Source organism: Mercenaria mercenaria, chromosome 4 (genome assembly GCF_021730395.1).
Source record: "Mercenaria mercenaria strain notata chromosome 4, MADL_Memer_1, whole genome shotgun sequence".
Classification (NCBI taxonomy): Eukaryota; Metazoa; Mollusca; class Bivalvia; order Venerida; family Veneridae; genus Mercenaria; species Mercenaria mercenaria.
In genome coordinates, this window is record NC_069364.1 from 9538248 (window position 1) to 9559600 (window position 21353).

Sequence of the window (21353 nt, forward strand, 5' to 3'; positions counted from 1 at the left end):
GCTTGTTAACACTCTAGAGACCACATTTATGACTGTATCTTCATGAAACTTAGTCAGAATGTTAATTTTAATGATTTTTACGTCAGGTTTGAATTTGGGTCATACGGGGTCAAAAACTAGGTCACCAGGTCAAATCAAAGGAAAAGCTAGTTAACACTCTAGAGGCCACATTTATGACCATATCTTAATGAAACTTGGTCAGAACGTTAATATTGATGATCTATATGATCGTGTTCAAAGCCGGGTCAGGTGGGGCAAAAACTAGGTCACCGGGTTAAATCAAAGTAAAAGCTTGTTAACTCTGTAGATGCCACATTTATGACTGTATCTTCATGAAACTTACCGTAGTCAGAATGTTAATCGTGATGATCATCAGGTCAAGTTCGGATCTGGGTCATGTGGAGTTGAAAACTAGGTCACCGGGTCAAATCAAAGGAAAAGCTTGATAACATTCTAGAGGCCACATTTATGACTGTATATTCATGAAACTTAATCAGAATGTTAATTTTGATGATCTTTAGGTCAAGTTGGAATCTGGGTCATATGGTGTCACAAACTAGGTCACCAGGTCAAATCAAAGGAAAAGTTAGTTAACACTTTAAAAGCTTCATTTATGACCATATTTCTAATGAAACTATCTTGATGATATTTAGGTCAATAGGACAGGTGAGCGATACAGGGCCTTCATGGCCCTCTTGTCTCATAAACTATCAAAGCTATTGCTTTAAAACTTGCAACACTTGTTCACCATCATAAGCTGACCATGTACAGCAAGAAACATAACTCTGTCCTGCTTTTTGCAAGACTTATGCCCCCTTTTGGAATTAGAAAAAAATCAGATTTATTGGTTAAGTTTTATGTTTACCTCAGATTCTTAACCTGTCCGCTTAGCTCAGTAGGTAGAGCGTCTGTCTACTGATCGCGTGGTCGCAAGTTCGATCCTCGGGCGGGGCGTGTGTTCTCCGTGACTACTTGATAAACGACATTATGTATGAAATCATTAGTCCACCACCGCTGATTCATGTAGGGAAGTTGGCAGTTACTTGCAGAGAACAGGTGTTTACTGGTACAGAATCCAGGAACACTGGTTAGGTTAACTGCCCGCTGTTACATAACTGAAATACTGTTGAAAAACGGCGTAAAGGTCAGCTTTTCTCATAATGCATGCTTTGAAACTTGCAACAGTTGTTCATCATCATAAGCTTCCTATGTACATCAAAAACATATCTCCATCCTGCTTTTTGCAAGAATTATGGCACTTTTTGGACTTAGAAAGTCATGGGTAGGACAGTTTTGCTGTTATCCAAAAAAATCAGAAGAGCGTCAGCACCCGCAAGGCGGTGCTCTTGTTAGCTCATCTGAGTTTTTGAAAAAAATAAATGATTAGTTATTGTTATCACTTGATCGGCGTCGGCATTGCCTGGTTAAGTTTTATGTTTAGGTCAGCTTTTCTCCTTAACTATCAAAGCTATTGCTTTGAAACTTACAACGGTTGTTTACCATCATAAGCTGACCCTGTACAGCAAGAAACATAACTCCATTCTGCTTATTGCAAGATTCATGGCCCCTTTTGTACTTAGAAAATATCAGATTTCTTGGTTAAGTTTTATGTTTAGGGCAATTTATTTCCTACACTGTCAAAGCTATTACTTTAAAACTTGTAACATTTCTTCACCATCATAAGCTAACCCTGTACACAAAGACACATAACTCCATCCTGCTTTTTGCAAAAATTATTGCCTCCTTTGGACTTCTTGGTTAAGTTTTATGTTTAGGTCAGATTTTCTCCTAAACTATCAAAGCTATTGTTTTAAAACTGCAACACTTGTTTACCATCATAAGCTGACACTTTATAGCAAGAAACATAACTCCATTCTGCTTTTTGCAAGATTTATGGCCCCTTTTTGACTTAGAACATATCAGATTTCTGGGTTAGGTTTTATGTTTAGGTCAACTTTCAAAGCAATTGCTTTGAAACTTGCAACACTTGTTCATCACCTTATACTGACCCTGTACATCAAGAAACATCACTTCATCCTGCTTTTTTCAAGAATTATGGCCCCTTTAGGACTTAGAAAATCAATTTTCTTGGTTGAGTAATATGTTTAAGTCAGCTTTTCTCATAAACTATCAAAGCTATTGCTTTAAAACTTACACCACTTGTTCACCATCATAAGCTTACCATTCACAGCAAGAAACATAACTCTGTCCTGCCTTTTGCAAGACTTAAGGTGCCTTTTGGACTTAGAAAATATCAGATTTATTGGTTAAGTTTTGTGTTTAGGTCAGTTTTTCTCCTAAACTATTTAAGCTATGGCTTTGAAACTTGCAACAGTTGTTTACCATCATAAGCTGACTATGTACATCAAGAAATATAACTCCATCCTGCTTTTTGCAAGAGTTATGGCCCTTTTTGGACTAAGAAAATCATGGGTAGGACAATTTTTCTATTATACAAAAAAATCAGATGAGCGTCAGCACCCGCGAGGCGGTGCTCTTGTTTAGCTCACCTATCGCATAGTGACAGGATGAGCTTTTGTGACCACCCTTCGTCTGTCGTCTATTCGTCCACAATTTCTTGTGAACACGACAGAGACTACAGTTTGCAATCAGTTTTAATCAAACATTCACACAACTTGTATTGGCATAATATCTCGGTTCCTTTCGAAAACTGGCCAGATCCTGTCATGGGCACCAGAGTTATGGCCCCTTAAAGGGCCAAAATTTGCTATTTTTGGCTTGTGAACATGATAGAGACCACATTTTGCAATCAGCTTTATTCAAACTTGCAAACAACTTGTACTGGCATAATATCTCGGTTCCTTTCGGAAACCGGCCAGACCTCATTTTGGGTTCCAGAGTAATAGCCCCTTAAAGGGTCAAAATTTGCTATTTTTGGCTTGTGGACACGATAGAGACCAGATTTTGCAATCAACATTAATCAAACTTGCACACAACTTGTATTGGCATAATAGCTCGGTTTCTTTTGAACACTGGCCAGATCCAATTATGGGTTATAGAGTTATGGCCCCTTAAACGGCCAAAATTTGCTATTTTTGGCTTGTGAACACGATAGAGACCACATTTTGGAATCAACTTTTACATAACTTGTATTGGCATAAAATTTTGGTTCCTTTCAAGAATTGGCCAGATCCCACCTTGGGTTCTAGAGTTATGGCCCATTAAAGGGCCAAAATGTGCTATTTTGGCTTTTGCAGCCACAAAGAGAATTCATTTATGGTTTGATTTATACAAACTTGCAAAATATCTTCAACAACAATAAATCTTGGATTCCATGATGAATCTGTCAGATTCAATCATAGGTTCCTGAGTTACAGCCCCTGATTTACCCCTGAAAGAAGAAAAATTGTTAATTTGTACCTTGTGAATACAATTGAAGTGACATATTTGATTTTAACCACACTCACACAACTTAAGTCACAATAAGATCTCGGTTCCTTTTAAAATCAGGCAAGATTCGGTCATGAGTTACTGCCCTAGAAAGGGGCAAAATTTTCTGTTTTGGCCCTTTCAGCCATTTATAGGTTTCATTTATGCTTTGATCTGATACAAACTTGCACAGGATGATTATCATGATGATCTCTAGGCCTGGATCGAAACTGGGTCATGTCGGGTCAAAATCTAGGTTATCCGGTCAGATCAAAGGAAAAGCTTGTTTACAACCTAGAGGCCACATTTATGACCCTATCTTCATGAAACTTGATCAGAATGTTAATGTTGATGATTTATATGCCGAATTTGAAACTGGGTCATATGGGGTCAAAAGCTAGGTCACACGGTCAAATCACAGGAAAAGCTTGTAACACTCTTGAGGCCACATTTATGACCCTGTCTCCATGAAACTTGGTCAGAATGTTTATCTTGATTCCTAGGCCAAGTTCGAAACCGGGTGATATCATAGGTCAAAAACTAGGTCACCCGTTCAAATCAAAGGAAAAGCTTTTTAATACTCTAGTTCATTTGATGTTCATGAAACTTGGTCAGAATGTTTGTCTGCTTGAAATCGGATGAATTTTTATCTGGGTCATGTGGGGTTTAAAACTAGGTCACCAGGTCAAATTAAAAATAAGCTTGTTTACACACTAAGGGGCACATTTTTATTCTATCTTGACAAATATTTGTTATTATGAAGTATTGGATGATTTTAAATCTTGGTCACGTGGGGTCAAAAACTAAGCAACAGGTCAAATCAAAGGAAAAGCTTGTAAACACTCTAGAGGCCACTTCTTGCTCCAGTCTTTCCGAAGCTTTGTTAGAACAGAATGTTTTCATGAAATTTTGTACAAATTCGATTCTGGGTCATGTGGGGTAGTAAACTAGGTCACTAGGTCAAATCAAAGAAAATGCTTGTTTATACTCAAGAGGCCACGTTTTTTGGTCCAATCTTTATGAAAATTGGTCAGAATATTTGTCTCCATGAAATCACTTGGCGAAACATGTTTACACTCTTATGGCATGTTACTCAGATGAGCGTCCTCGGGCCATCTTGGTCCTCTTGTTTTTTTGTCTTCTAGCCTGTAACTCTATATACATAGAAAGATATTGAAATAACTGTGTACATATTTTCACCATAACTAAGGGATGTTACGTTTGATCAATTAATGATGAGATAAATATTTATAATCTCTTTGGCTTTGCACATAAATCTCATTATATTACTTATATATAGTTAGGACTTTTTTTTCAGGAAAATCTTGTTGGATACTATTCTAGCTGTCATAAAGAATATTTCTGGAGCATCAAAGGACCCATATTGGCTTTGTCTTTTGCCTTGGGTACACTTCCTTTCTGACGAATGTGTACCATTTCAAGCTTCTGAAGTAGATGTGAAACATGACCAGACTCAGATATGGTGGGGAGTATCCGCAATAGACAGAGAGCTTGAAGGTTTCAAGAAAAAACGAGAAAATTGGTCAATGTAAGAGATGATAAAATAATAATGAGAAAATGTATGTTTTATCTTCATGATAATATAAGTGGGATACAAAAAATATAGTCCATCTGTCTGTCTGTCTGTCTGTCTGTGTCTCTCCATCAGATAGCTTCGAAAATGCTGAAAGGAATCGATTAAAACTTGATATAATTATTTAAATAAGGGAACATTTAGAGCTGTAATTGTGCCTCCAACGAGTGGTGGGGGCATATAGATTTGGTCTTGTCTGTGCATCTGTGCGTGCGTGCATCCGTCCGTCTGAAGATCGTGATGCGCCTAGCTCGGAAAGTATTTGATATAAATTGATGAAACCTTGCATGAGTCTTTATCATGACATGAACTTGCGCACTTCCTATTTTTCGTCTGGCTGCGCCCCCTATTTTTAGAGTTATGGCCCCTGAAATAGTCAAAAATGCACATTTTACCTTGTGACACGCCTAGCTAAAAAAGTGTTTGATACAGATTTCATAAAACCTTGCATGAGTCTTAATCATGATCTGAACTTGCGCATCTCCTATTTTTCATCTTGCTCCCCCCCCCCCCCCCCCTCCCCACCCCCCATTTTCAGACCCTGAAATAGTCAAAAATGCGCATTTTCACCTTGTGACCCGCCTTGCTCAAAAAGTATTAAATATAAATGGTTGAAAACTTGCATAAGTCTTTGTCATGATATAAACTTGCACACTTCATTTTTTTTTTTGGCTGGCTCCACCCCTTATTTTTGAAGTTATGGTCCCTGAAATAGTAAAAAATGCACTTTTTCACCTAATTATGTGCCTAGATGTAAATTCAGGAAACCTTGCTGGAGTCTTTATCGTGATGTGACCTTGCACACTTGGCATTCTTCTTGAGAATCTTAGCTCTTATTACAGAGTTATGGCCCTTGAAATAGCCGAAATAGTGGATGTTTTTGTTTGTGATGCTCATATCTCAAAAAAGTATAGGGCCTTGAATAATGGGCCTTTTCATAAAACGTTTGAGGCTATACCCCATTAAACTGCAAACATTTGAATTATTGCCCCTTATTTGTGACAAATGTACCAGTGGTGGTGGGGGCACACCCTGTGTCCTACAGAAACATTCTAGTTTTATCTTAAATGATTTTCAAATTATTTCCCTCTGTGTATTAAATATTTAGCTCTCCTGAGCCAAGGTGTTCATTTTTAGCTCAACTAGTGTAGCTATTCTCTCATCCTGGCGTCGGCATCTGCCAACAGGTCACCAGGGACTCTAAAGACCATTAGTTTCATTTCCAATTAATACATTTCTAGAGAAAAGTAGAAACCAGTTATCCCAAGAGACCAAGCATTTTACTGGGAAATAACTGAAATTCGACTTAAATTGATGCTTGGTACAAATGTCTTTTACTGAAGTGTTATCACAACCTTGTATGTATATAATTAATAACATGGCAGAAACACTTTATGAACAATTTGAAATGCATTTAGTTATAGTTTATTTACTTTTTAGCTCGATTATTCAAAGAATAGTCTAGCTATTCTACTCACACTTCACACTTTGGTTAAAGTTTTGCATGAAAGTACATATGGCCATCATTTAAAGGCATGTACCTCAATGGGTCAAGTTCTGACATGTATTTTGGCCAAATTATGCCCCCGTTTGGACTTAGAAATCCTGGTTAAAGTTTTACATGCAAGTTACTATCCCCAACACTATTGCCGATATTGAATTGAAACTTCACTTGTGTCGTCTGGGTCATAATACTAGGTGATAGAATCAACAGCCATTACTCTGACATGCATTTTGGCCAAATTATGCTCCTTTTGGACTTAGAAAATCCTGGTTAAAGTTTTCCATGCAAGTACATATAGCTATTACGTACAGGCATATAGCTCTGAAACTTATTGTTTCTTTTCTAGGTCAATTACCAAACTCACTGGGTCAAGTCTCATAATTATGACATGTATTTCGGGCAAATTATGTCCCCTTTTGTACTTAGAAAATCCTGGTTAAAGTTTTGCATACAAGTTACTATTTCCAAAACTAATGCAGATATTGAATTGAAACTGTCTTCGGGATTATAAAACTAGGCTATAGCAACAAGTCCCATAAATCTGACTAGCATTTTGGCCAAATTATATCCCCTTTTGAACTTAAAACTTCTGGTTGAAGTTTTGCATGCAAGTTACTACCTCCAAAACTAATGCAGATATTGGTTTGAAGCTTAGACTATAGATATTTGAACATTTAGGGTAATATTCCCGCTTCTCAGACAATAATTCGAATAGTCGAGAAATGGCTGTCTTATGGACAGCTCTTGTTTTGTATAGTTGTTGCGTTTTAAATTTAGTCATATTTGTTCAAAAACTGATTAAATCATAGATACACCTGGTTTACATTTTGTACCTGATCTGTATGCTACCTGATAGAAATGTTTGTTTTTGATGAAATCTTAGACAAGTTTTAAACTAGGTCACCTGTGCTTGAGACTGGGTCAGATCATAGAAAACTCTGTTAAAACTATATTTTTAGCCCATCATCATCAGATGGGCTATTCAAATCACTCTGCGTCAGTGGTCCGTCATCCTTCCAGCCTTTCATACGTTCTTCCGTCCGTCCTTCCGTCCCTTTGTTAACAATTTCTTGTTATCGCATCCCCTCAGAACCTACTGGGGGATTTTGACCAAATTTTGTCAGAACGATGTATTGGTACCCTAGTTGTGTCCCTCTGAAAATCAGACTGGTTCAGCAATTTTTGAGTGAGTTATGACCCTTTGTTTATTTTTTATAAGTTACATAGATTTGTATAGGGAAAAACTTTGAAAATCTTCTTGTCCAAACCCACAGGACCTAGACTTTGGTATGTAGCCTCATCCTGCGGTCCTTTATCAAGATTGTCCAAATTATTCCCCTAGGGTCAAATATAGTCGCCATATGACCTAAAATAGTGTCGGTGCGACGTTAAACCCAACAAAATGAAATAAATAGGGTCAAATATGGCCGCGCCCTAGGGGTCACATGGTTTATATAGACTTATAAAGGAAAAAACTTTAAAAATCTATTTTTCAGAACCTACAGCATTCAAATTCAGACCTTATGTATAGTTTTGAGTGGCTAGATGAACCTTGACATGAGCTGACCTTGATTTTGACCTAGTGACCTACTTTCACAATTCTTAAGCTGTAGCTTTCAAATTCGGACCTTAAAAAATAGTGTTGTTTACCGAAATGAGCTTTGACCTTGAGATTGGCCTAGTGACCTACAGCCAAACTTGTGTTTAAGACCACCTCTGAACAGAGACAACCTGGCTCTAAAGACCACATGTTTTATTTCCCATTTTAACATTTACAGTGTATTTTAACCTGTGAATAAAGATCACCTCTCAATAAAGACCACATTTTGGCTCTCTCAAAGGTGGTCTTTATAGATAGGTTTGACTGTACTATCACATTTCTCAAGCTACAGCTTCAAATTTGGACCACATGCATGGACCACATGCACAGTTTTGTGTACCGAAATGAACTTTGACCTTTATTTTGACTTTGATCTAGCCTTGAAATTTGGAACATTCAAAAATGGCTGAACGGTGGGCACCAAGATCACTCTGCGATCTCTTTTTTATAGATATACTGAAAAGTAATTGGATGTCCTTTTTATGACCCCCTTCAAAGATGTTTTGCAGATGTCGGTTGGTCGGTCTGTCGGTATGTAGACCAATCCGTTTCCGGATGATAACTTAAGAATGCTTAGGCCTAGGATCATAAAAGTTGATACAGAGGTTGGTCATAACCAGCAGATGAGCCCTATTGATTTTGAGATCAGTACTAAGTAGGTCTAAGGTCAAGGTCACAGTGACCCGGAACAGTTGAACGGTTTCCGGATGATAACGCAAGAATAATTGGGCCTAGGATCTTGAAACTTAATAGGGAGGTTGATCATAAGCAGATGACCCCATTTGATTTTGAGGTCAGTAGGTCAAAGGTCACGGTCACATTGACCCAGAACAGTTAAATGGTTTCCCGATGATAACTCAAGTATGCTTGGGCCTAGGATTATGAAAGTTAATAGGATTGGTCATAACCAGCAGATGATATTTTGCGATCAACAGGTCAAAGGTCAAGGTCACAGTGACCCGGAACAGTTAAATGGCTTCTCGATGATAACTCAAGAATGCTTGGGCCTAGGATCATGAAAGTTGATAGGGAAGTTGATCATGAGCAGGAGTTGATTTTGAGGTTAGTAGGTCAAAGGTCAAGGTCACAGTGACTTGAAGCAGTTAAACGTTTTCCGGATAATAACTAAAGAACACTTGGGCCTAGGATCATAAAAGTTAATAGAGAGGTTGTTCATAACCAGCAGATGACCCCTGTCGACTTTGAGGCCAGTAGGCCAAAGGTCAAGGTCACAGTGACCCAGAACAGTTAATCTATTTTTGGACGATAACTTGAGAACGCATAGGCCTAGGATCATGAAAGTTGATAGAGAGGTTGATTATAATTAGCAGATGACCCATATTAATTCTGAGGTCAGTAGGTCAAAGGTCAAGGTCGCAGTCACACGGAAAAGTTAAACCGTTTCCATACGGTAACTTAAGATTGATTTCAATTCATTTAGATTTGAAGATTGAATACCGCTTAAGCCGGTGCTAGGGGCGTGGGCAGTGTTGCATTTTCCATTACTGCTCGTGAACAGACTCAATCAAACCGAGTCTGCAATTTTCACTGTTTGCATTGTTCTCGGTGTTTGAGTCTAGGATTACGAAACTTGATAGGGAAGTTGATCATGACCCCTATTGGTTTTGAGGTCAGTAGGTCAAAGGTCAAGGTCACAGTGACCCAGAATAGTTAAACAGTTTCCGGGTGATATCTCAAGAATGCTTGGGCCTAGGATCTTGAAACTTAATAGGAAGGTTTATCATGAGCAGATAACCACATTTGATGTTGAGGTCAGTAGGTCAAATGTCATGGTCACATGGACCCAGAACAGTAGAACTTTTGTGTACAGTGACCAAATAATTTCTGTTTCTTGTGTATTTACTGAATGCATCAAGGGGGGCATTTCGTGTTCTGTGAGCTCTTGTTATCTAGTATGATTATCTTTCAGTCCTGCAGAAAAGATGTTGAAGCTGTTACAGCCACTATTTGAAATGGACTACCTTCTTCCAAGATCATTTATAGCTGCTGTTGATTTGGCAGACTTAGAGAAAGTCCTAGAAACTAGAGCAATACCAGTGGAAGCATGCCTTGCTTATATGACGTACATGTTGAACGTTACCAAGCCAGAAACATGCTATGATTATGGAACATGCAAATTCCGAGAAATCTCTTATGCTGAACAAGTAATTTAAAAGATACTTTAATTTGCTTCCAAAAATTGGTCTATTGCAAAAAGAACACTATACATACAAGAAACTGAGCTGCCAGTGGGGCTGCCAGAGCTATAGGTAGAAAAACCTTTAAATAACATATTCTCAAACTGCTTTATGGATCTTCATCAAACTTGCTCTGTAGAATTATTGTATGGTTCTCTTCTAAATGTTTTTCAGTGGGTCACTTTGCCCCACTTAGGGGCTGCTAAATTTAATATAGAACATTTTTAAACCACTTCTCATGAACTGCTTGATGGATCTTCATCAAACTTGGTCTGTAGCATTATTGAAATGCTCTCTCCCAAATTTATTATCCCGCGCTGAAGCTGAAGGTGGAGGGATATAGTTACGGCGTCGTCCGTCCGACCGGAGCTATATCTAGGAAGTGGTTTGGAATATTTAAATAAAACTTCATATACATGTTCACCACTATGTTTCAGTCAGATTGCCCAAGTAACGCCGGAGTTATTGTCCTTAGTAGTTTCTAGTGTTAATTATATAGGGTACTATAAATATGACAATTTTTGCTTCATAACTTGTGACATATTTGACCTAAAACTATGAAACTTGAATTAAATCTAGTCTAAGATCACTATAATGTGGTAGTGTACACTAAATTTTGTGAGGATCTCTTTAGTAACTTTAGAGTTATTGCTCTTTAATTGTTTAAAGATCCACATATTTGTGCATAAAAAACTAACCAATTGGTAAAATTTCATTGTACTTCTATCATTTTTTCTATGAATATTTATTAACCACATGTGAAGTTGTGTACCCACACATGGTCACCCCCACCCTGTCACCCCCACCGTCATGGCCGTAACCCGTCCACTCTCCACCCCCGCACCCCACAATTTATTAGCTTCACTATTCGGAGAATAGGGGAGGGGGCTATACTACTCGCCCCGGCGTCGGCGTGACCTTTCTTGGTTAAAGTTTTTCGGCAACCTTTGTTTTTTCGTCATATCTTTGTTACTATTGCTTATATCTTACTGTTACCTCACATAAACATTTTCCAGTATACAAACTATGTATGTGTAGGGGCTGAGCCCATTATACCCAAGGTCAAGGTTACCAAGCTGTTATACTTAGGTTATTTTCAAGGTTAAAGTTTTTCTGTCATATCTTAATTGATATTGCTTATACCTTACTGAACTTCACATAAACATGGTCTAGTATGCAAACAAAGTAAGTCTGGAACTTGGCCCATTATATCTAAGGTCACCAAGGTGTTATTCTTAGTTTATTTTTAAGGTTAAAGTTTTTCGGCAATCTTTGTTTTTCTGTCATATCTTTGTTACTATTGCTTATATCTTACTGTAACTTTACATAAACATTGTTCAGTATACAAACATAGTATATGCAGGGGCTGGGCCAATTATACCCTAGGTCAAGGTCACAAATGAGTTATAGTTGGAATTATTTTCATGTTAAATTTTTTCGAAAGCTTTATTAATAGACATATCTTTGGTACTTTAAAAGATAATGACTTGAAATTAAAAATATTTGTTTATAATCATCATTTGTATGTTTGGTTACTTACCCCATAACTCTACTTGTATTTTTGACAGAATTATGCCCCTTCTGTACTTAAACTTCTTCGCTTTCTGGATATTAGTTTAATGCAATATAAGATAAAAACTTGAAAATTAAAATGTATTTTTATCACCATCATCTGCATGTGTGGTAACAATTCCCATGATTTGTATTTTTTACCAAATTATGCCCCTTTTATACTTAATTTGTTTAACAAACATAGTTTTCTGAGCATAACTTTGGTACTGTATAAGATAATGACTTGAAACTCAAAATATATCTTTACCATCATCATTTGCATTTGTTGTAACAATCCTTATAACTCTAATTTGTGTATTTGATGGAATTATGCCCCTTGGTGTATCTTTCTTTTATAGTAGAGGTCTCTTATTCAGATATATATATTAATTTTACTGTCAAATCCCCTGTCTTACGGACAGCTCTTGTTATTTCTTTTTTTAATAAAAATAAACCTTCCATGAATATTAATCAACATTCAAGGTTGTACCCTCCCCCCACCTCGCTACTCCACCCAGTCACCCCCACCACCTCGATCATGTAACCCCCACCCCCCCCCCCCCCCCCCCCCCCCCCCCCAAAAAAAAAAAATATCGATTGATTTTCCATCAATATTTATTATCAACATGTAAAGTTTTGTACCCACAACAGTCCTGGTCACCACCCGCCACCACCCCGATCATACACCATCTCCCACACCCCCAACCCCACATTCGATTTTTTTCATTTTTAGCTCGACTATACGAAGTATAAGGAGAGCTATCCTACTCGACGTGGCGTCGGCGTCTTTCCGCGTCCCCACCTTGGTTAAAGTTTTTTTTACACTTTCGCTTTTTTCAACTTATCTCTGTAATTACTTGATGGATTTGATACAAACTTAGTTATAGTTATAGAAATAGTTATTCCTCATCATCACCCACATCATCTGGCATATAGGCCATAACTCTGGCACCAATATTTCATGATTTATCCCCTCTTTCAACTTAGTTTTTAAGGTTAAAGTTTTTATGCACTTTCACTCAATCTCTGTTATTACTGAATGGATTTGATTCAAACTTAAAATAATTTTTCAACATCATCACCCACATCATATGACACAAAATGCATAACTCTGGCACAATTTTTTCATGTATTATTCCTCCTTTTTACTTAGAATTCAGGTTAAGTTTTGATGCACTTTCACTCTATCTCTGTTTTTACTGAATGGATTTGATTCAAACTAAAATAGTTGTTCCACATCATCACCCACATCATTTGACACAAGGTGCATAACTCTGGCACCAAGTTTTCATGAATTATTCCCCCTTTTTACTTAGAATTTCAGGTTAAAGTTTTGATGCCCTTTCGCTCTATCACTGTTATTACTGAATGGATTTGATTCAGACTTAAACTAGTTGTTCAACATCATCACCCACATCATTTGACACAAGGTGCATAACTCTGGCACCAAGTTTTCATGAATTATTCCCCCTTTTTACTTAGAATTTTATGTTAAAGTTTTGATGCACTTTCAGTCTATCATTGTTATTACAGAATGGATTTGATTCAAACTTAAAATAGTTGTTCAACATCATCACGCACACCATTTAACACAAGGTGCATAACTCTGGCACTAATGTTTCATGAATTATGCCCCTTTTACTTAGAATCTAAAGTTAATTTTGATGCATTTGCACTATCTCTCCGTTATTATGAAATGCATTTGATTCAAACTTGAAGTAGTTGTTCCACATTATCACTCACATAATGTGACACAAGATGCTTAACTCTTGCACCAATATTTTATTAATTATGCCCTCTTTTTGCTTAGGCTATACTTATGTGGTGTTTTGATACACTTTATCTGTACCTCTCTTATTACTTAATATTTTTGACACAGACTCGGGCAATTGTGCAATATCTTCATTCACCATTGGAGTTAATAAACACTCCAGTGACAGCTCCAGTTTCCTCAGATGTGCCTAGCTTCACTATCCGGCATCGAAATAGTCGAGCACGCTGTCTCCTGTGACAGCTCTTGTTTATTTTCCATCAAAATTTATAATCAATATGTGAAGTTTTGTACCCTTACCCGGTCACTGCCCCCTCCCCCCCCTCCCCCCACCCCCAACCCCCCCCCCCCACGCGCCCCCCCCCCCCTCCCAATTTTTTTTTTTTAATTTTCAAACCTTTCTTGAATATTTATCAACATGTGAAATTGTAAATCCCCCTTCCCCATCACCACCCAAGTTCCAGAATTCTGTTCCTTTAATTAATTAATTAAAATTCAAATGTAACGAAATTATTTGCATCTTAGTAACATCATTAACTTTTTGCCGGAAATACATGTATTTCTTTGCCATTCCTCAACACAAACCGATTCGTCTGGGGATACCAATTCATCGAATTTGCTTGTTCAAATTGTGTCACTTTTATGGTCCACTGAAGCTAAAAATAGATAAACATGTAAACAATGTCTTAAGCACCACTTGATTGATCTTCTTCAGGGTCAGCTGGAGGTTGAAATAGAAATATTTTTATTTGACTTCCTCTCATGACCACTTGATCAGTAGTATATCGTTATAAGGTCTCCCAATTTTATTCAAATGGCATGTCAAATCAATTGGCCCCATTTAGTAGCCGCTGTACCTAAAAATTGAAAGAAAACTTTAAACGGCTCTTTCTCATGAACTAATTGATGAATCATCATCAAACTTATTGTCAAGCATTCTTTTATGATCCTCTCTCTAATTTGTTGAAACCGTTCGGTCCACTTGGCCTCTTGCAGTCCAGCCCTATTCTTGGTTTTTGTTGAGCAGTTGACCACTGTACTTTACTTCAATATATTTATGTTTTTAATCCTTTGTTGAGATCTATCTTAGTTTTAACTTACTGCCTCAGACCAGCACTTCCGTGTAATTATTGTTAAAATGTATTCAGAAGTCCCCTAAATGCAGAAAGCCATAATACTTTTCAAAAATGTTCCTGGAGTGAATGACCTGGTTCTGATCTCCCTTCTACCCTTCCCTAAGATTGATTTATACCTTCAGTTATATTCAAATAGGTGCCAATGGTTAGAGCTAAAAATAGTCACATTAAAACTAAACAAGAATTTTTTTACTGCATTTTAATAGGAGAGGACCTCAAATGATGCAAACATTGTGCTGTTGTACATTTTTATTGTCTTTCTCCCTCTGCTCTATGACCACATACTGCATGTTAATTCATTTACCATTTATTTTAATAAATGAAGCGGCACTTTGTTTTAAAGCAACCTCTAGTTTAAGACATATTTTATTAACTGCACTATAGATTTACCGTAATAAACATTATAGGAAAACGTTTCCTACAGTATTTATCTTTTACACGCATGAACAAACTGTTTCAGACTGTCCACCGATGTATAGATTCATTGCTGAAGCAGTTGCAAGAAACTTTCTTCAGGTTAGTGATAAAATAGTTTTAGTTGTAATAGCCTGTGACTTACACTATCCTGAAATGGCTACACAATTTTTATCTCAAGTATACAAAGTATATGGAGAGCTATTCTACTTGATCAGGCATTGGCCTCCACACATCTGCATCTGTACCTTGGTTAATGTTTTATCTTGTTTATTACTTGATTAGTTGCCTTCAGACTTAAGGTAGTTGAACCTCATCATCACCCAAATTATATGACACAGAGACCATAACTCGCGCATCATTATGTCTCTGCTTACGTGGGGGAAACATATTGTTTTTGCCTTCACCGTCTGTCCGTCCATCGGTCCATCCGTCCGTCCATCCGCCTTAAGCTTGTCCAGCTTTCACAAGTCAAACTGCTCGCCAGATTTCGACGAAACTTCACAGGAGTGACCAGTACCAAGCCTAGTTGTGCATGTTACCGGCAGGTTCCACTGCGCTGCACAAAGTGGCCGCTAGAGCTAAAAGTAGAAATATCTTGTCCAGCTTTCACAGGTCAAACTGCTGGCTGGATTTCAACGAAACATCATAGGAGTGATCAGTACCAAGCCTTGTTTTGCATAATGCCAGCAGGTTCTGCTGTGCTGCACAAAATGGCCACCAGAGCTAAAAATAGAAAAATCTTGTCCGGCTTTCACAGATCAAACTGTTGGCTGGATTTCAATGAAACATCACAGGAGTGATCAGTACCAAAAATAAAATCTGGAAATTAGATCCCTCGGAATCACCGAGAGCAAGGCAAACAGTGAAAATTGCAGACTCGGTTTGATTGAGTCTGTTTATGGGCCTAGTTGTGCATATTGCTGACATGTTCCACTTCGCTGCACAAAATGGTCGGCAGAGCTAAAGGTATACATAGGCGGGAGGACATATGTTTTTGTGACAAAAACACCTTCTAGTTACTAAGTGGATTTGATTCAAACCTAAATCATTTGTCTCATATCATCACCTACATAAGCTGACTTAAGTGCCATAATTCTCACACCAATATTTCATAAATTAAGCCACCTTTTTGCGTAATAATTCAGATTAATGTTTTGATGTACTTTCACTCTATCTTGGTTATTACAAAATGGATTTGATTCAAACTTAACATAGTTCTACATCTTCACCAAAATCATATGACACAAGGTCAATAACGCAATCACCAGTTTTTCATGAAAGATGATCATTTTTTTTCTCATCAGCATCTGTTGATGTGGGTGGCATATAGTGATTGTCCTGTCCGTCTGTTCGTTCGTCCGTCCATAAGAGGTTAACCGAATGGGACCGTTTTGTCTAGCATCAATACCCCTTACTAGAATGACTTGATACTAATGCAGATGTAACCTGTGACCATTCCTCATCTTCAGACATCACCTGACCTCAATTTGACTTTGACCTTGACCTCATTTTGGACTTAGGTTACTTTATACGGGCCATCTCTTGGTTAACCAAATGGGACCGTTTTGTCTAGCATCAATACCCCTTACAAGAATGAATTGATACTAATACAGATGTAAACTGTGACCATTCCTCATGTTCAAACATTACCTGACCTCAGTTTGACCTTGACCTCGTTTTGGACTTAGGTGCAAAATCTGTCGACAAGGATGCCACTGGGGGCATCAAGCGTTTATTGAACGCAGCTCCTTGTTCTGTTTCAAATTTCAGGTTAATGTTTTTATACACTTAAATTTGTATGGATGTATGGATACCAAAAGAGCTTGGCTAAAACATTTACAATTACTAGATAATGAGCCTTTTGCAAGACATGTACATGTACCCCTAACTCCAAGTTCAAGGTCAAAATTGGAGGTAAAATATTTTACTTCTTAGTTTTTATGAGGTGTATAACTTCAGTATACATAGATGGATAATCAAATAATGTGACACAAACATTCTTCATATCAAGACAATGTTTCATGTTTCCAAATCTGTGACTGGTTAAAAGGTCAGCATCACATATAGAGGTCCAAATATCTTGCCTTGTCCTCATTCCCTATAACAAGGCGACATGTCCCTTGCAAGACTTAGACCCCAAGCTCAATGGTCAAGGTCGTACTTTGGGGGTTCAGTCTAAGGTCAGTAGGGAGAGGACAGCCCTATGGATCATGGGGTTGTGAATTTGATTTCTGGACAAGATGTATGTTCTCTGTTGATAATTTAATTGACTTGAATTTAGAAACACTGGCTAGGTTAACTTCCCATTGTTACATTAAAACTTAATTTAAAACAAACAAACAAATGAGGGGCACACACTTCTCTGTCATCACATAGAAAGGACATTCATATGTCCTTGGACATATTTCTAATTTGTTTGCAGAACTTTGTTGGATCAAAATCTAATTGATCTGAACATGCAGAACTATGTTGCAACGAGTTTTGCCAATCAACCAGACAATATTGGTTTTGACTAGTAAAGTAAGTGAATCAGTAAGCAGATTTTAACTAGAAATTTGATTGAATGAAGCCCTGCATTTGTTCCATACTTCCAGTAGATCAGTGATGCTAAATAACCATCTAGCTGATGTTGAAATAATAAATTTAATACATTCAAGAGCAGAGAGATTTTTTTTTTGCATTATCAGATATGTCTCTACTGTGAAATCATTTAATTTCTTGGGCATGACATTTTGTGGTTTTTGGTCAAAACGGCAATTTCGTGGGGATATGAATTCATAGATTTCAATTTTTGAACGAAATGAATTGGAATTTTACTTGTTCGTTTGAATTAAAGTTCGTGGGTTGACTCAACCAAGAACTCCACGAAAATTGGTGCCCCACAAAAATTAATGAATTCACAGTATGTATATGAAAATGTGTCTATTCTGAAAGAGATTTATATCTGGATATCTGAAACAGTATGATAAAGGTTTACTCTTTTCAGTGAAGATTGTGTTTTATCACGCTGGACAATGTGTTACATCATTGCATCCCACATGTTGAAGAGAAGCATGGAAAACAAACGGTTAGGTACAATACAGCTTTGTGCCCAGGCTTTCATTCACTGCATTGCCATGTACGACAGAGTAGTTGCAGAACAAAAAACACAAGACAAAGAGGCAAAAGGCCATAGCAATGTCTTGAGAGAAAATGCAAAAGATGTAGTTAGATTGGTGGAAACTTACCAAAGATGGCATATAGAAATGGAAGACATTTTAAATGTAAATATTCTTTTAACCTTTGATGTCAGACACATACTACGTGATAATACTGACCTTATGGAATATAGAGAAAAGTCTTATGTGTCCAACCCCTCCCTCGCTATTAGCCTGATTTTCTCAAAACGTTTACAGATGAACAAGCTTGATGTGCAGATGAATATAAAGGACGGATTTTTTTCTTTGAACATTTTTACTGCAGTTATGTCCTTTAAAAGTGTTTGATATATAAAGGAATGGCAGAGTATATGGGGTGTTTTATGGACACAATTCTAGTTTCAACTAAACTGTTTAAGGTGATAATTTACGAATTAATATTTTCAGTCAATCTGTTAACAATGTTTTCAGGAATAAATTTGTAGACTTTTCAAAATTATCTTTTGTTTTCGTCACTGATTTTGTTCAAATGTCAGTCTTACATATTTTTAGGTTTGGAACGGTGTATTCGCCCCAGTTGTCCTGCAGTCTGAAGATGTCGGAAATACATGGAACAAAATTATATCAGAAGGACTATTGCAGAATCTACAGCGTAAAGTAAGACTTAGTTTATGAAAGAACATACTGACCATCTGGCTAGTCATAATGTTTCAAAAGTGGTCAATCTGATTAAGGTCACTTGTTTCAGGTCATGCTATGGAAATTTTATACGTACTCATATTCGCTTAGTGCTTGATCCATATTAAAATAAAAGTTTGATGTTTTTAGCTCACCTGAGCACAAAGTAATCATGGTGAGGTATTGTGATCAGGTTGTGTCCGTCGTCTGTGCGTCCGTCCATGCGTGTGTAAAGTCGCCCGTCGTCAACATTTGTGTTTAAACGACATCTTCTCCGAAACCACTGAATGGATTTTGATGAAACTTGGCCATGATGTTCTTAGGGTGGTCCACTACCAAACTTATTGAAACGGTTCCGCTTGGTTGCACATAGGGGCTGCCACCGCTAAAAATAGAAAAAAATTCTAACGACGTCTCCTTCTAAACCAATGGTCCAATTTTAAAATAATTTCACAAATAGTCCTTATGTCACCCTCTATCAAGATTGTTCAAATTTTACTGATTTGTCAAAAAAACATGGCTGCTAGAGGGCGTGGTAATTTTTCCCTATATGTATATAGTGGAAACTTTAAAAATCTTCATGTATGAAACTGCTTGCCGGAGTTTAGAATAATTTTAGACAAATGGTCCCGGTTGGTTTTCCTCCACCCCCCCCCCCGGTTGGTTTTCTGCCCCTGGTTGTTTTTTTCTGCCCCCTGGTTGGTTCCCCCCCCCCCCGCCCCAGATTTTGTACATAAACAAGGGAGAAAAAAAATCGGTTGTTTTTTTTTCTCCCCCTGGTTGTTTTTCCCCCAAGTTTTTGTACATAAACAAGGGAGAAAAAAAACAACCGGTTGGTTTTTTCTCCCCCTTGTTGTTTTTCCCCCTAGTTTTTGTGCATAAACAAGGGAGAAAAATACAACTAGTTGTTTTTTTCTCACCCCTGGTTGATTTTTGTTCCCCTAATAACTAGGGTTTTGTGCATAAACGAGGGAGAAAAAAAACTGTTTTTGTCTCCCTTATTTATGAAAAAAAAATTAGGGGGAAAAACTCACTGGTTGTTTCTTTTCCCCCTAGTACGTATGTGTCTACATATATGAATAATAGTCAGTGATAGAGTAAGAAACTGACTGGTTGGTTCTTTTCCCCTAGCAAGTATGTGTGAATAATAGACCGTGAAAGGGGAAGAAACTGACTTGTTGGTTCTTTCCCCCTAGTATTTATGTCCCTGCATCTGTGCATAATAGGCGATGAAGGGGGGAAAACTGACTGGTTGGTTCTTTCCCCCTTAGTTTGTATGTATGTACATGTGTGAATACTAGGCACTAAAGGGGAAAGAAAATGACAGGTTGGTTCTCTCCACCTTAGTATGTATGACTGTATCTACATGTGTGATTAATGTACAGTAAAGGGGGAAGAAACTGACTGGTTGATTCTTTCCCCTAGTATGTATGTATCTACATGATTGTGTGAATAATAGGCGGTGAAGGGGGAAGAAACTGACTTGTTGGTTCTTTCCCCCAGTATGTACAAGTGTATGTGCCTACATGTGTGAATAATAGAGTGTGTTCTTCTTTCTCTCTTATTGATGCACAAAAACCAGTTGGGGAACAACAGACTACAAACTTAATCATAAATAAAATAGAACATTTTGCATCAACAGATGACCCCTTCTGTACATGGGGTTAGTAGGTCACATTTCAAGACTACAGTGCTTCAGTCATCAATCTAACATCATACTTACATTGACCTAGAAATGTGTTTCTTATCAACAGAATAACTGAAGAATGTTTGCACCAGACACTTTAACACTAAAGGATCATTTTCTTTGGTTATATATGAGCCTTATCGGATGTGGGCTTTAAAGGTCAAAGATCAAGGTCACAGAGACCTTGAGATAATAAAGCGTATCAAATCATTAACTATAGAAATGCTTAGGCCTAGTGTCATCAAACTTATAGCATGACTGTCTTTGCTTATTAGATGAACACTATCCTTTTCAGAGTCAAATGTTTAATAGTGAAGGTCACAGCAGACTGTAGACAATTCATTGCCCAGTTACCTCTGACTGACATTAATGGGGGCATATTCTGTTCCGTCATGTTTTCAGTCAGACTTTAGCAGGCACTTCTTACTTAGTAAAGTTAAATCATATTCTTCAGATAGACACATTACAGCTAAATATTTTCATCAATAGGAATGTATTTCAAGCATACAGTGACTGTTTTCAGTACAGAAAGAAAACAAATAACTACCAAAATATTTTTTCTGACATTTTAATACAAATAAACCTTCATAAACAAGTCGGAAAAGTACCAACTACTCAATTACTTCTCCCCATCACAGTGTATTATTCAGACATTCAGATATACAAATACCAGGGGGGTGAAAACCAACT

General features: G+C 37.4%; 1 protein-coding gene across 11 annotated transcripts in view; it reads left to right on the forward strand.

Moving 5' to 3' along the window:
• LOC123550949 (E3 ubiquitin-protein ligase rnf213-alpha-like) overlaps positions 1-21353 on the forward strand; it is a 163279-nt gene that overhangs the window by 64775 nt on the left and 77151 nt on the right. For 9 of the 11 annotated variants that reach the window (XR_008370485.1, XR_008370484.1, XM_053540369.1 and 6 more), the window contains exons 9-13: positions 4709-4939; positions 10019-10253; positions 15205-15260; positions 18148-18424; positions 18851-18955. Coding sequence is in view for 9 of the 11 variants with exons in the window: in XM_053540369.1 (XP_053396344.1) it covers positions 4709-4939; positions 10019-10253; positions 15205-15260; positions 18148-18424; positions 18851-18955 (904 nt within the window). In the remaining 2 variants the exon portion in view is untranslated. The remainder of the gene's footprint in view (positions 1-4708; positions 4940-10018; positions 10254-15204; positions 15261-18147; positions 18425-18850; positions 18956-21353) is intronic. The other 2 variants (XM_053540374.1, XM_053540376.1) reach the window with 1 other exon arrangement.